Source organism: Tetrao urogallus (genome assembly GCF_951394365.1).
Source record: "Tetrao urogallus genome assembly, chromosome: 17".
NCBI classification, from domain to species: domain Eukaryota; kingdom Metazoa; phylum Chordata; class Aves; order Galliformes; family Phasianidae; genus Tetrao; species Tetrao urogallus.
Genome location: NC_136830.1, coordinates 8,605,454 through 8,622,040, shown reverse-complemented (window position 1 = coordinate 8,622,040; position 16,587 = coordinate 8,605,454). Strand labels below are relative to the sequence as shown.

Here is a 16,587-nt window from a genome sequence, read left to right as displayed (position 1 = left end):
CGGAGGCAGGAGGTGGGTGGATGGGTGGAGGGCGATATTTACCTTTCCTCCCCCGCCCCGAGCCCGCTCCTTTGTCCACCTCCCTTTGAAGTGCTATGGAGTCGCCGGGGTGGGAGCGTTGTTGTTCGCTAGCGAAGGATCAGTCATGACGGGGGGAGAGTAGCGAGCGTACGGGGGGCTGGGGACGGCAAGAGGTGGAGGAGGCGAAGAGATTGTTCCGAGGATCGCCGTTTGCTTCCCAGTTTCTCTGCACGGACCGTGAAGAAACGCGTTGAGTTGACCCTGTCGGAGCTGCTTCGGCTTCTACATGTGAGATCGGTTGGTTTATTCTCTGCACCTATCTCTCTCCAGCTTCCTTCCCTTATTCTCCACTTACTCCTGTATGCAAAATGGTGGACCCTGTGGGGTTTGTAGAGGCTTGGAAAGCGCAGTTTGCAGACTCTGAGCCTCCTAAAATGGAGCTGAAATCTGTGGGAGATATTGAACAGGAGCTGGAGATGTGCAAAGCGTCCATCCGGAGACTGGAGATGGAGGTCAACAAGGAGAGGTTCCGCATGATTTACCTGCAGACTCTTCTGGCAAAGGAGAAAAAAAGCTATGATAGACAGAGATGGGGCTTTAAACGTGCTTCTCAGTTGCCTGAAGGGGGTGCTGACCAGCAGGTCCAAGACCTGCCTCATCACCAGTCTGCTGACCAAGATGAACATGAAAAAAGCAAGTCGCACCATGGGGAGGAAAAGTTCAAACCCAGGATGCCTTCTCTGCGAAAGCTGTCTACCCAGAGCGATGGGTCAGACCTGTCACCTTTGGACAGTCCCCATCACGGAGAAGGAGAACAGGACAGGTGTAAGTATTATGGCGAGGAGAAATTGAAGAGAGTTGCAGAAGATACAGAAAGTCGCTGTGACACAGATGGATCTCCTTCAAAACACAGATCGTCTTCCACTCGCAGGCTAGTGGGATCTGCTGAGAAGGAGGGATTGTTTGAACCTATTTCCAAGGACAGAGGAAACAGCACCAGTGTGGCAGCCCTAAGGTCCAATTTTGAGAGGATTAAAAAGGGCAATTCACATCATTCTGGAGATAACAAGGATGTTGTTGAAAAACCCTTTTATGTAAACATGGAGTATCATCATGAGAAAGGTCTAGTGAAGGTCAACGATAAAGATGTTTCTGATAAAATAAGCTCTCTTGGTAGTCAAGCCATGCAAATGGAACGCAAAAAGTCCTTACACTCCCTTCCTTCAAACATGGTACCCAGCTTCAATGAATTCCAGCGGCCTGCTTACAGGGGGAGATCCTCAGAGAGCAGTTTTGGCTATGATGGAGAATATGAAGATGCTGAACTGAACCCCAGGTTTCTCAAAGATAATCTGATAAATGCTAATGGCAGCAACCGCTCACCTTGGCAGCCCATGGACTTTCAACCCTATCAAAGTATCTATGTTGGTGGAATGATGGGGGAGACAGAAGGGAAAGGACCTATCCTGAGAAATCAGGGTACAGCGGACCAGGAGAAACATCTCACTTGGCCCAGGAGATCTTATTCCCCCAGGAGTTTTGAAGACATTGGAGGAGGGTATACTCCTGATTGTAGCTCTAATGAGAACCTTACCTCCAGTGAGGAAGATTTCTCTTCAGGGCAGTCCAGCCACGTCTCCCCCAGCCCTACCACTTACCGCATGTATCGGGATAAAAGTCGTTCTCCCTCCCAGAACTCTCAGCAGTCCTTTGACAGTAGCAGTCCACCAACTCCCCAGTCTCAGAAACGGCACAGGCAGCAGCAGGTCATTGTATCTGAGGCTACTATTGTGGGCGTACGAAAAACGGGACAGATCTGGCCAAGTGATGGAGATTTGCCTTCTGGGAGATGTCACCACGACAGCCTCTTCCATGGAGATGCAGGTGTGTACCAGCTTTCCATTTTATTTTTTGTTAAATGCATAGGGTAGGAAATGGCATCATAGACATTCGTAGGAGAGGTTTTCTAGATGAACCTGGTTGAATCACCCAAAGAGGGGAACTGTTCAGTGTGAAAAATCTGTTTACCTTGTAGCTGTTCTGTTTCAGAAAAGTCCTGCAGAAGTACTCCTCAGAATTCTCTTCAGTCTTCTCTTGAGAGGATCAGCTGAGTCCGATGTTAATCAGCTCTCTAAGTTTTGGTGTGATTGCTGAGGTAAAAGGGGGCCAGAACTGTTCAGTATTCGTAAACAGATCACTCCTTTCCTCTTACTCTTTCACTGAGGAGTAGTTAAACTGTGCCTCCGAGGTGGTAGCGTGTCAACATGCTACAGCCTGAGGGTTTTGCTGGAGCTTTACCAATAATCATACTCTTTCCACAGTCTTGTTTTTTCCTGCCTGTATTAATTGGAGTGCCAGATTCTCATTCTGTCATCCTTCAATTATTGCTGATTGGAAGTGATGATTGTGCAACCCTGTTGAAGCTTTCTGCTGTCACTAAGTGAGGGAATAACTGTGAGTATCAGGAAGCCCTGAGGGAATGCTCTTAATTTAATTTTAGCAGAATCAGAATTTTTGTTTGAGGAAGAATGGGCCATGTTTGAACTCATTCTTGTGTAAAACATTCAGGCGTGCAGATGTCTGTGGAATTGCAGTGAATTTCGAGGTGGTGGAAGAAGTGAACAGCGATCTATGTCAATTGAAATAAACTTACTGAACCCATGTGGACACCTCAATCTATTCAGCAAGGCAACATACATAATTGTACATTATTGTAGGCAGTATCTTGTATTAACACTGCCATTGGTCTCCTATGCAGTAAATGAAAAAGAATGAAATCCAGGAACAAAAGAGCAGTATGGTTGTTTTGACAGACTTCTGTCATTCTAGATCTGTGAGTTACTTTGTGTTTTTCTTTTATTCTTTAAGTCATTTTAATAAGGAGGTAACCTATTTGTTAACGTGATTGAATTGTTGAAGTAGCAGGTGAATGAGTCCTATCAGAGATGTTACTTTCTCAGCCTCTGTACATTTGGTGTAAAGTAACTGCTGAAAGGAGATTCTTGGTTTTACTTTCCCTGCTGATTTTCCGCTTTTTTGTTTTGCCAGCAGTGCTTCTGGGAGCAGCAGCAGGGGAGAAATCTTTCCTCACGCCCTCTGCCATCCTTGTAACCAATTATTTGATTAGAAAAGGCTGCACAGTTGAAATGAATGTTCACTGTACGTGGAACCTCAGCATCCTGTCCTCATAGTGGCTTCTTCCTTCTCTGATTACAGATATGTACTTGCTTTCTATCTGGGACTACTGCATTTTTGTTTGGTCTCATGCATACGTTTGTATCTTCCAGGGAGCGCTAGCAGTGCAGGAGAGGCTGGGTGTAGTGCTGTTTTATACTGAGCTGCAGCCATCTGTCTCTGCTCTTGTTTACTGATGCTCTTTAGATGACTGGAAGCCTCCTGGCAGTTGCAGTTTTTGCAGAAGGAAACAAAGGACATAAACAGCAAGGGTTGATAAAGCTTGAGGATAAATTCAGCTTTCAGAAATTGAATAATTGAGTTTTTATTTTAAATAGTTTAGCTCATGCTTTGTAGGTTGCATTAAGAGTAAAATGGGCTGCTAAAAACTCTGAACAGTTAAAATTTCTGGTTGTGCTGGAAAGCCTAATGTTTGTTCTAAACTTGGCCACGCAATTGCAGGCAAGGACAGAATGTAACTGATTCCCCTTCTGCTTTCCTCAGCAAAGGGGGTTACATGGCAAGCTTAGCAGGAACCTTCACCATATGGCTCATCCTTACTGTCTTGCACGTTAGCTGGTGGCAACTTTTTACTTCTCCTGAAGCCACAAACCTTATTGGTTGACTGTGGTTCTGACTAATTCTAACAGCGTCTTTTTATATATATATTCTTTCCTGTTTAGAAAGATTTATCTGAATCTAATTGGTAAAACCTCTTTCTCATAAAACAAACAGAAGACCTGAGTGATCACTGTGTAACTGGTTGGCTCCTGTTCCCAGCAACCATGCACTGTTCTACATCACTGCATGACATGAAGGCAGTTCACAGACCCAGCCAGCTTTTTCTGCACCTGTGGTTCAGCTTCTAGTTCTGTCAGTCTTCCCTGAAGTTGTGCTTGAGCAGAGTGCAAGTTTAAATCATAGCAGGTTCTGGCCAGCTTTATTATTAATCAGCATCAAGAGGGATTTGATCAGCAGTATTTGGTTTCTTTGCACATTCAGATTTTTGTATGTTTTTTTGGCTTAGCTTTTAAAGTCTCTGCCCATAATGATGCTGAATGTAGTGTGGCAGGTGCAAAGTGAACTTTCTGTCTGGATCTGCCCTACCAGTGTGCATGAAGTTCGGCTGGCTGACATGTGATATTTTATTTTAATTTGTGATTGAGTTCACATTCAAGTGATGGTTTGTTGCTTCTGTGTTACAAAAAAAAAAAAAAAAAAAAAGCGTAGGAGGAGGTCATCTACCTCTCCAATGAAAGAGATCTAAATCAGTATTTGTACTTGGGTTCTTGGAGATGGGTTATATCCAAAGCCTTAAATGAGACAGGGTAGTAGGCTTTCAGTTTATTTCAAGGAGCAGAAGGAGAGCTCGAGGGGTGAGACTTGATAATAACTGTACTTTTTGTTAAATGTACCTAATGGAGTCTCAGCAAATATATTTATGTTAGAATGAATTATGTAGCACTGATTTCCTGCACTGGGAATAGAGAGAATCAGGTCTTAATTCTGCACTAAACTTGCATATTTTTACTGTGATTGTGGAGGAAAAGCAGTGTCTGTGTGTATGTACATAGATAAATAAAAGTCTGTTCTCTGTTAAATGGCAGTTGTAGACATAGAAATGAGAACCTACCCATCATACTTTTCTGCCTGTTATCGAGAAGAGAGCCATTGTGCTGTTATGTAGTGAAGAGGCATCACAGTGGCCTCAGTTGCTAATAAAGTCTATTAATTGAGATTTGATCACTGCTTGATGTTATAGTTTGCTTTGTAAAACTGGCACATGCTCTCTCATAGGTCTGTGTGTGAAAGGATTTGTATCTACCTGCATTACATCGTGTAAACTGTATGGTATGGAGCCCTCATAGATAAGGAAGCAGCTCTACAGGTGAATACTGCAGGTTCCCCAGTGGTGACTTCTGTTCACCTGAAGTGACTGGATGGTGCTCTCCATAGACTTTAGTCAGGCTGTCTCGAGAGAAAGATGCCAACAGCTGTAGTGCTCAATATAAAATCAGTTTGGGGATTTGTGTAATTTCGTGTCACTGAAAGAAAATTTTTACTTATTTCAGCCTCGTAAGTGTGGGAATGTTGAATGTCCCTTTCTGAAGGGCATGGAGTGTTCTGTGCTTTCAGTGAGTTTGATGTAGCTGGAGGGAAAAGTACTGGAATTTATCTATGTGTGTGAACTGTAAAACTCAAAGCTCCTGTTACCTCAGCTGAGCAAAATACCATTTTAAGTCATGTAATTGCTGAGATCCGTAGATTCTTCAGGTTTGTATGCCTTAAATGCCTGACCACATAGCTGTGCATCTGAATTTCCTGCTTTTAAGGTAATGGTTGCACTGTTTAGTTTCGAAACTCCAAAAAAGTGTGCTGCTCCGTACCAGTCCCCATGAGCGTCCTGTTCTTGAGTTGCTTGCATGTTCTGCATTTTGGATGAGTTTCTTAATTGCACTTCTTCCACCAGTATTGCCTTCTGTGGATTTTACAACATATAGTTTGAAAAGTGCTTTGCAATCTTTCAGCAGTATAAAGACAACTCAGTGGGGGCAATAGCAGTGCTATTGCCATTTAGAAACAACACTCCTCTTTCTCAGAGAGGTGGGCTTTAGTCCCCTGCGTAGCAATCCTTCCATCTGAGGACCTGAAGTGCAGGAACTTCCATCATGTGTAGCTGACTTACTCCTTTAAAGGGCTACTGGCTACAGGTCTTGCTGTCAGTCAGTGACCTATCAGGGTCGGGAATGAGATTTATACTTTTTCTGACACTTCTTTAGTTCATTTAGCTATTATTTTTTTAAAACATCTTTTAATCCTTGGCTGTGATTGTCAGTGGATTTCCTAGGAATACTGATGACAAGATGATGTTTAAGCGCTTTCCTCCCTCCGCCCAGTTCTTTCCAGAGATTTAGTGGCTTTTGAGATTATCTAGCTGCTTGTCCTACCACTCCCCTCCTCATAATCTGAATGAAGATTTCCCTCTCTCTCTTTTTCTGCCAGATTTCTCTCTCCCTTCAACTGAGTTTAAGGAAATCTGAGAGGCTTCCATTTGATGTCCTCAGTGACTGTAGTGAACTCTGCAGTCCTCTTCTGTTTTGTGATTTGTTTTGTTTATTCCATAAACCGCTACTGACCCTTACTTACATCAAGCCCTCTCTCAGTAGTGACATGCAGGCAGACGGATTTTATTTTTGCTTTTCTTATGGCAACCCTAGATCACAGAACACCTCCCACCACAACCTTCAGCTTCTTCTGCAGTCACAAAGCAGCTGCTTTTGAAATGAGAGGGTAAGCCAACCCAGATAGTAGTTGCCTGATACAAGGAAGCCCTAAAAAAGTACAGATGACACCTGACCTGTCTGTACGAAGCTCAGTTTTGTGGTCCATAACAGAAATACTGAAATGGAACTGGTTTTCCAATGAAGTAAATAGCCTAGATTATGCATTCTGGTAGTGGTAGGTCTGGGAGTAATGGATTAGGTGTAAAGAAGCTTGTCATCTCTGTGTAGTACCAGCAGTTTTAGAGTGGCCTATGTGGCAGTAGAGATGAGTCCACTTTCTGCAGCTGCCATAGCTGCATGATGGCCTCCCAGGCAGGCAGGCAGCTGGGTAGATTAAATATAATACCAGAATGTGCCTAAAGTTTGTGAGTGTTCTAGGAGCATAAGACTAGGACCGAGTGGAAGCACAGCCATGTGGCTATCCAAGCAACTTCTACACTATGATGACCACAGTCTAGGATACTTTGCCCAAACAATTAAAGCTAAGCATTTTCAGCCCGGCTATTTTACAGAGATCTGAATCATTGCAGTGAGTGCCACGAAACAAGATGATAGTGCCTTTGATTTGAACAGGAAATGTGTAGGCAAGTGGAGCCAGAATATTAAGTCTGTGGCTGAGTGAGTTGCTCCTATGGTCCTTGTTGTTCAGCACTGTTTTATGGCCAAAGCAGTTCAGCTGACAGATGTGAACATACTGTGCATCCATTCTGCTTTGCTGCTGTCAGCCTCTGTCGTAGTGCTTTTGGATGGAAAACACGGAGATGTTTGTTTGGCACAGAATTTTGGTCCTGCCCCAGGAGTTGGCAGAGAGAGCTGGAAGCATCCATGGACTGACAGTCTGCTGTAGTGCACTACCTCCTCTGAGATGGAGGCTTCTTTCTGGGTGGCTGAAGCAAAAATAAGGAAAAGAGGGAGCAGAAACACATGCTGTCTTGGGCCACCTAATGAGTAGAATGGAGTGGGGAGTGGGCATCCTAAGTGACAGATTAAATTCCCAGATCTGCTCAACACTGAAGTGTGGGTTAGGAAGTGCTTATTTGAACAGTGGGCAGTGTGCTGCAACTTGTAGTACTGGCTCTTGAAAGAAGTGTTGGAGGGAGCTGAGGATGATTTGCAATCCATGTTTGGCTTTGCAGCTATCTGACTGATGCAGCAGCAAAGCTGACAGAGAAGAAGCCAGCAAGAATTCACACAGTAGTAGCCTGCTACCATCCAGTCCTAGCGTGTTTAGCAGCTTGCTCCCTAATGCCCTTCCTCATTCCTCAGCTTGCTAGGGATAAACAGTTACAGTGCACAGGCAAGCAAGATCTGTATTTCAGCTTCAAGGAATTTTGGAGGTCAGTCCATAAAGGTTAATGAGGTGAGGCTTGGCAAGCTGTTTAAGGAGAATTGCTCCATTTCATTTACTGTAGGGAAGCATGCTGTTGTTCATGAAACTCAGGCTGTTGATTGGAGGCACAGCGTATGGGGAGCTGGCTTGTCCCCAGAGAAACCAAGGCTAGCAGGTTGTTCAACTGTCTCCTCTTTGATTTGTTCTGCCCGGTCAGATAAGTGTGGAGAGAACAATAAGGCCCTGATTCTGTTCTGTCCCTGGTGAAATATCATTGACTTAGCAATCTCTTGCTTGTACACGAAGGAAAAAAAATGGTGTTCCGGTACAGGTTGAATTGCAAACTTTGCTGTTCAGATAGAGGGACAGACAGCAAGTGAAAACAGAAATGCTGAGAGATTAATTAGCTTGGGTGAACTGCATGTGAATGAAGTACTTCCAGAATAACAATTTGAGTGTCTTAAGTTGCAAAGCAGGTTTTAATCAGCTCACTGATAATGAAGTTGATTGCTTTCCTGGTCATATCTTTAAATTGTTGGTGACGGGAAAGTAACCATAAATTGTAAGTAAATCTCATGTTGGTTTGTCTCACAGCTGAGGCAGTTTTACAAGTTCATAACTTCTTCAAACTCATTCTGAGTTGTACTGTGTGTATTTTAAACAGCAAAACTGGTCTGTCACAGGTTCTGATTGTCATTTGCAAACCTTCCTGATTATGAAAATGACAAAAGCATATCTCCCCTTTATCTTCTTCCCAGCTGCAGAATGGTCTCTATCAGACCCTTTCTTAACCAGGTTATGGCTGATCTAGTAATAAGATTATTGCAAATGTAATTGGAATCTCTGTTTCAGAGAAAGCTCTTTCCAAATGTGGCAGCTGGAGCTGGGTTAGTTGCTCATGGCTACATGGATACGTGAGGAGTATATGTGTGAGAATCCACAATGATTGCTATGTAGGAAGAGTGAATTGCTAAAGTTCATTCAGTTGGTTTGTACTGCTGAATCGTGCTTGTTGGTACTGTGGGCCCTTTGGCTAGTTATAATCACCCACTACTGTTATTTACAGCTGTTTTACCTCTAATTCTTGCTGCTGTTTGTTTGTTTGTTCTTAAGTAGCGTGGAAGGAGGACTTATTTTTCAGGGAGGATAAATCCACCACAACCTTCTTTACTTTACAAATAAGAGCAAACAACAAAAAAAAATAACCTACCTTGAAATACCTCTTTTGGAGCTTCTGCATGAGTTTGAGAGGTGGAACACACAGAGAACTGTGTCTATTGCACTGAAGTGAAGTGTCCAGAGACCCCAAATTATTTGCAGATTGGTCTGTGACAACAGACGAGTAACAACTGTAACAGACCGTGCTGTGAATCTGAAATGTACAAAAACAGTTTTTGCAGTAGCTACTTAATAGTGAACAATTCAAGTGTATGGACTTGGCAGCTCTTCTGTCTTTGTGATGTGTGGAAAAGTACACTTGCAGCCTTGGCTCACTTCGTCTGTTTATTTTTTCTTAAGGACTTCAGAATATTCTGCTCTTGACACTGAAAAACAGCTACTTCTCTGATGGGATATGTGCCACCTATTGTGTTATCAGAAACCGTATACTTCATTGGCTGCAAGGCTAGGCAAGGAGTGCCTGTTCTCAACTCCCAGCGTGGGTGAACCTAAAGTGAGCTCTAGTTGTTAGGATGGGTGACCTATTTGTTGTGGTTTTTTCCTTTACTTTTTAAAAACAAACCAGAATCCCTCAGTTACAACTGCATCTCTGTGTTCTTTTAAGAAGGAACAAAAGCTTCCTGGTACAATATATTTTAAGGAAAAATATTTAATTCCCTGGAGCTTCAAGCTTTAAATGTGTGCGAGCTGCTAAAAAGCAAATGTGATTGGTCTATTGTCACTGGCGAGGTGTAGCATGCAAACAGAGCACTGTATCTTTTGCAGTCTACAATTACACAGCAGTGTGTGATCTTGCCCAGGGAGACAGTAATGGCCTGTCAGCCTGGCTGGGCTCTGGGCTTCCCAAAGGAGATTAGATTATGGTGCTTAGTGTGGTCAAGACACAGAAAAGCGTGTTTCTGTGACTATTAGCATCCAGCTGTCTCGGGAGCTGTCTTCATTTTTTGTTTCCTGCTAGCCTAGCTGTGTTGCTGGAAATATTTATAATGGTCAGCACTGATGTTACCAGTGGAAGTTTCAGAAAATAACGTGCTGAGAAAGTGAGCTGATCACTGATGGCTAAAATAGACTAAAGATTTGGAGCTATAGGAGTGGGGGTTCAGGTATTGGTTACCATGAAAACTTACCGGAAATTTGGTAACCAGCATCAACCAGAAAACTGATGCTGATTTTTGCCTGCTTCAGTATTACAGAATATGATTTACTTCTTCTCTGGTTACTGCCTTTGTCTTTCTTATGGGGGATGGGGTACAGTGGGAGGGAGCACCTTGGAACAGAGCTCTCAGTCTTGGGAAGAGACAGTATCAGTGTGGGGGAACAGGCGGGAAGATGTAGGAGATGGAAGGACCTGCTGCCACTTGCACTTCAGAGGGAGGGGTAAATTTCAGGCAATCTTATCTCTGCTGGGCTGAAGCAGAGAGAGTAGAGAGAGAGATGAACTAGAAGGTTCTAATGTCTTCTTACTGAAACATCTTAATATTGCAGTGGGTGATAGCATCACGATGTTTGCGTTAGTCACCTCAACTAGCAGCTCGAGAGCTCCCTGGCAATGAATTCTATTTGATGTTGATTTTGTCTTCATACTTTTGTTTGTGTTCAGAGTCTAACAGGAGTGAGATATCCTGCTCTATGCTCAAAAGTTCCACCAGGGAGGTGAAATAATTCTGAAATAATGCTAGGGAGAAAATCCAGCACTCCCTAAAGCAAACAAGGAACTGGCTGTGCCTAGAGGCAGCGCGTTCCCATACCTGTGCTGTGGAGGCAGGCAGTAACTGGAGCACCTTACAGCTCCATAGGACACTTCTTGTGTGTCTGCAGGGGATTGGAGACCAATGGACCTCCAGTAAAAATCCACTTGAAAGCATGAATTCTCACCACGCGGTTACAGAACTGAAGTCAGTTTGCATTTTTCCAATGTTCTCCTGTTTTGCTAAAAGAGTCAGGGTTCCCATCAGGGAAAAGTTATTATCCTAATGGAAAAGAGGTTGAGTTTTGAATAACTAGCAAGGAAGGAATGAGAGAGCTTCATGAGTTCTTTTTTTTCTTTTTTTGCTTGGTCTATTATTGTTTTTGTTGCACTTAGAAATAGGCATACCAATGGCTGCTATCAGAGAGATAAAACCTATCTCACAGAGAGCTTGATCCGGGCTTTGCTGAGGCCAGCGAATTTCTAGTGAACTGTTTAGCTGTGCCTGAAACACTGGCAGCATTAGCTATATATTGCTGCAGAGCTGCTTGAGCCAGAATTTCCCAAGATACCTTGATTTTTAAACTATAGGCTTGATCTCTAACTTCAAAGAACAAATAGGGTTTTCACAGGCCTAGATTATAAATGTTTTAAAACTGTTGTATGCATGCAGCCGTACTGCAGATGTGGTCAAGAGCTGCACTGGGCCGGCAATTCAAAAACAGCTGTGATTTAAAGATTTACTTACCTTCCAGAACACAGCGTTATCTGCACATGTCAGATGCTGTGCCTCCTGGATGGGTGCTATGGAAACACTACTGCAGTTGGGAAAGTGTTTTTACTTCAGTGCTATTTTTTCTGTGCCACACTGCCTCTGCTGTCTTAAAAAGCAAAAAAGAGAAGAGAAAGTGATAAAATGGTGTTTCCATCAAAAAGTCAGGGAGGCTTTTTCCAGTTTGTCCAGCCTTCTGAAAATAGGGCTGTCAAAGTGCATTTTGGTTAGAGAGAGAGAAATGTCTGTTACAGATTTAGGGCATCTGTGACAACAGAACAAGGTGCCATCCACTCAGCTGGGCAATTGTCTGTAACAAACATAAGTTCTGTTACACCGTGATGTGATGGGAGCTGTTGGATGTGACTGACCTGCCCTGTTTGTGTTCAGCAAACATGCCCTAGCCCTGACCTTGACTACCCAAAAATTATTCAGGCTTGAGCACTGACCTACACATAATTTGTTGTGGGCTCACCGTCTGCTCAAACTAAAATATGTACCAATATGATCTAGGGGCTGCTTTGCTTTGCACTCAGTATTTAAATATAACAACATTTATACTGGAGATGCAGGGTTATGCATCTTCCCACTGTTAGAGCTCATTCTTCATTTCAGTCACTGTATAAAATCTCAGCATCTCCACTTAAAGCGAGGGAGGAGACGTGAGTGTTCTGTAAATGTGTTCTTTATATACATGTGCATAAGAAAGATCGGAAAAGGAAGATTTTTTTTAATCTTAACTCTTATTCTGCATGCAGATGTTTCCATGTGGTTTCAGTATGTACTGATGCAAGAATACAAGCACTCTTATAAAGTTCCATCTAAACTTTGTGACAAGCAAACTTTTGTTTAAAACAACAACTGGTTGAGGAAACATTCTGTTTTCCCCATTAATGAGCATTTGCATCGTAGGGCTGACTCATGTTGCAAATAGGCTTCTTTAATAGCACTTGGTAGTTGTTTTGTTTTGTCAGTGGTAGGAAAACAGTCATTTGCAAATACTGTTCAAACACATGTGAAGGATGAAAAGTGAACTTGAAAAGAAAAGCTGGTCTTGTGTTTATAGAAGGCTTTTATCTTGTGTAGTGATTTGCATAAATGCATTTCCAAGTGTTTTAATGAGGAAGCATCACACTACTTCTAGCTGGAAAAATAGATTAATACTCTTTGTATGTATATAGTTAGAAATCAGTTTATATCCATATATAAATTTAAAGGAAAATATTGTATTAAAAAAAAAGGCACAGTTCTTGTGCTGGAGGTTTGCCCATCTACTGATCACAACAATTATATTTGTCAAGTATTTATCTCTCATTTCTTCCTTCTTATTGATTCTCTGCTCATGTCAACTTGTACAGGTTCCTGCTGTAAGTAATTAAGTTCAAAATCTGAGTTGCATTTGCCCGCCTATGACTGTGTTTCATTCTGCTTATATTTTGATCTCCATTTTTTCTACTCTGTAGTGCTTTTAAGATTTGAAGCAAGAGCTGCCTTGACTTTCAAGTACATTTCTATGTGCCTTCCAGTATTTTCGTGTTACGCCCCTTGAGGCTGTCTTGATTTAAACTGTCTTTGGTGATGGTGCTTCATGCTGTGGCATGCTGCCCTGTCACTTGTGCCAACAAATGTTCATTTGTAGGTTTGCACTGAGAACTCCAGGGAGTTCATCTGTTTTTGTTGTTTTTCTTTCGTTTTTTTTTTTCCCAGACCAAAACCAAACAAAAAATCACTCCCCCTCCCCAAAGCACAACACAAACCTTCTTGCCATGGATCCCATCCATCTTTGCCACAGATATTTGTGTTGCAGCCGCAGCTGATTGGTTGGTGATGGAGAGGAGAGAGCATAATGCTGTGAAGACAATGTGTGCCTAAATCCCAGTCTGTTGGGATTCCGGGGCTGGTAATTCACATAACAATGGAAACATTAATGTTGAGAAGTCATGTTTAACTTCAGAAATTTTACTTCTGATTAGCCAGTTGCTTTGGGATTTCAGGAAGAGATTTGGGCTATCCTTTGAGCAGAGTGTTATTTCCCTAGTCAGATGCTTTGTTTCTGCAATTGAAGGTGGAGGGGAGGGGGAGCTGCCTGAGGGTTTGCTGGTGTTTTAAATATGCTTCTACTACAAAACACACACTGAATATTAGAACTGAAAATAAGGGAAAAGATGTATTTTCAGTCACTGTTTGCAAAACAGACGAGATGACGTCCTAGTCTATGCAACTGACTCCCCTTTCAGCTGCCTGTGTAAGCACTTCGTATTTTTCATCATTGCATCATCAGCTGTATTGACTTTTTGTGGCCAGAAGAAAATGGAGAAGAAGATACAATTACTTCTTTTTATGAAGACTGAAAAAGAGTCTCTAGCTTCTGCTGGAAGTTTGCTTAGGTTGTAAATTATCTGAAAGGAGGACTCTATGCCAGATTAGCATAGCTTTTAGAGGAGGCTGAATCAAATCACCTCGGGTAACTTGCATGTTGTTTAGAGGAGTATCTGAATGGTCATGGGCTAAGATTTTGTGTTATTTTTGTGATATAATTACTATAACAAGACATCTACAATATTGTCTCAAAACTGTAGAATGTGAACATTTTCTCTTGGTGAAGGGGAGTTCTAGGCCTTCTTACACTTGTTTGTTTTGAAATGATTCTTCTCCTAGTCTGACTGCAAATAAAACTTGTGTAAAATAGCAAAATTTGCTTTAAAAGCTCTGTCTAGAATAAGGAGAGAGAAATGACAATCAGGAAAAGTACAGCTAGCTTGCTTACAGCATTGAAATATGTTTACATTTTCTGTTCTATTTATGATGTTGGCTTGATTCACAGATCTGTTTTTACCTGTCACTGCTGGATCTCCATGGATTTGTGAGCTCTTCTGACAAATCTTGCTGAATTCCTGTCTCTACAGCAGCCAGGTGCTACATTTCTGGCTTCCAACTTTTCTTTTTTTCTTTTTCTGTTCCTGCTCAGCCTACAAACATGGAAAAGAATCCCCACCCTGCTGACTCACTGTGCCCAGAGCACTCCTTGTATTCCTGAAATAGGAGTAATATTTGAGCCAGTTTGAACAACTCAGCATGGATGGATCTGATTCCCTTCTGCCAAACCTCTTTTTAAAACATCTGTTCTCTTCTCTTAGACCCATGAATCCTATCTACGTGCTCTATCAGGCCTCTGGCCCAGGGTGATTTCCTTATCTCTGAATCATTTAAGAGCTTTTGCAACAAATACAACTGTTGTAGAAATCAACTAGCATAGTAATCCCTCCAACACGTTTGTTCTGATACTGTGTTGAGAGTTTAAGTGGATTTAACAGCATAGTTCAGTATGTCCTTGAAGATGGCTCCAAGTGAAACCTGCTGCTGTCAAATTCTGTCATATTGCTGTATGCATACCAAGTGTGCCTGAGAGATGTCAGGCAGTGCTGGAGGCAGTGGGGTTGGCTTTCTATTTAAAGGGGAATTCTGGGAGTAGCAAACCACTTACATTGTTTAGCATCGTGCCACCTACAACTTGGTGTCCAGATAACACTCGCAGTCTGGTAGCTCTGCCAGGACTTGTGAGATGTTATTTCCCTTTTCCAAGGGCAAAGTATTCTTCTTTCTGTCCTGTCTTCTCCACCTGACGCAGTGTGAAGTTGTCTGGTGGCTCACCCCAAGGGCATATGTGCTTCTGAATGCATCCCCTTGTTTTGCTTTTGGATCAAAGGATTCTGTGAAGACAAACGTCAATTATCAGTTTTTGGTGTTAAAAATACATGAGGCCAGACGCTTTTTCCCTTTGATTTGAAGTAAACAGGAGCCTGCTTCTTTGCGTCGGCATACTGTGCAGCCCTGTTCTAATGTCTCAGGTTTTGAATTCTTACAAACAAGTGCATCCTGCAAAAGACCATATCTGGCAATGAAACAGTTAGCAAAAATGCCTGGAAAAGAACATTACAACCTTGAGCACAGCTCTTTGGAATGTAGCAGGTTCCTGATAAGGCAAAAATTGGATGGGTGAATGTTTTTTCAGAGGAGGCCTGTAGAAAGGAACATTGTTTAAGACATCGGAAGCCCCCTCGCCTTTACTTTTTAATCTTGGGGGTTTTTTTTGTTTGTTTGTTTTCCAATACATTGAAATATACTTTTAATTGTAGTAAAATCTGTGTGAAACTTGTAAGTTCTCATTTATTTGCCCAGCTTAAAAAGAATAACTTGTCATTCCAACATTACCAAGTACTGTTTTGCATAATGGGTTTTAAAAAATAAATAAGCATTCTATACCTGCCCAGCAAGTGAGGAGGAAAAAAATCTGTCTATGATTATCTGTACAAAAGAAGAAGGATGAGTGCCATTAAAATTGGCTTTTAATTTCCAGCTTAATTTCTAGTGATCTCATAATGATAGGAGTTCATCTGCTCATTGGATCTGCAGGTGTTTCAGAAACGTGGAGAAGTTCAGCTACCAATAGACCTGTTCACCCAGGTAAACTGAGGCATGGACAGTCATCTACATGAGATGAGTCTGGGACATGGAGCCTTTTGTTCTCAGATCTACAACTTGATCTCTGAGACAGTCTGTACATCTCATCTGAAGTGACGTGGCAATGCAGATGCTGAATAAGCTTTATCCTGGCTCATCTCCATCTGTGGTCGTTAGATAAGTATGGTTTAACCTTTGTTTTATCCAGTTCTGCTGGAATTTTGCAGTGGCTAGCTGAAGGGGAGAGCTAGTTAAATCAACAAACCATGCTGTCTTTCCATTATTGCTGCTTTTTGTTGTCCTGTTCCACAGATACTTAAGTGATAAAGAACCATACTGGTACCATAGCTTCTTTTTTTTTGTAATCCACCCAACAACTATGTTTAATTACTAATGAATGTAAATGGACTGTAACTATTCAGTAGATTGTGTACTATTACCAGACTCCTTACTGTAGAGCTGTTGGGTCTTTGTCTTTCTGCCCAAACATTCCTATGGCACGAGGAGACAGAATCCAGGCTTTTGACTTTTTCTCACAACAGTGCAAGCAACACTTTCTACTTAAAAGAATTCTTTGTAATAGAGAAATTATGTGGCAGGAGGATATTTCAGGGAAGTCCAGTGCGTTTCACAGTAGAGTTTGCTTGAGAAACCAAACATCTCTAGCTCACAACAAGAA

The 16,587-nt window shown here is 42.1% G+C and overlaps 1 protein-coding gene across 2 annotated transcripts in view; it reads left to right on the top strand.

Moving 5' to 3' along the window:
* Nucleotides 1-356: 356 nt before the first annotated feature.
* The window catches only part of BCR (BCR activator of RhoGEF and GTPase), a gene marked incomplete at both ends in the record, with an annotated part of 91,971 nt that continues 75,740 nt past the window's right edge, over nt 357-16,587 (top strand). The window contains 2 exons of one of the 2 annotated variants that reach the window (XM_079543734.1): nt 390-648; nt 796-1,905. In XM_079543734.1, the coding sequence (XP_079399860.1) occupies nt 390-648; nt 796-1,905 (1,369 nt within the window). Of the gene's footprint in view, nt 1,906-16,587 lie in introns of both variants that reach the window. The other variant, XM_079543735.1, reaches the window with a different exon arrangement.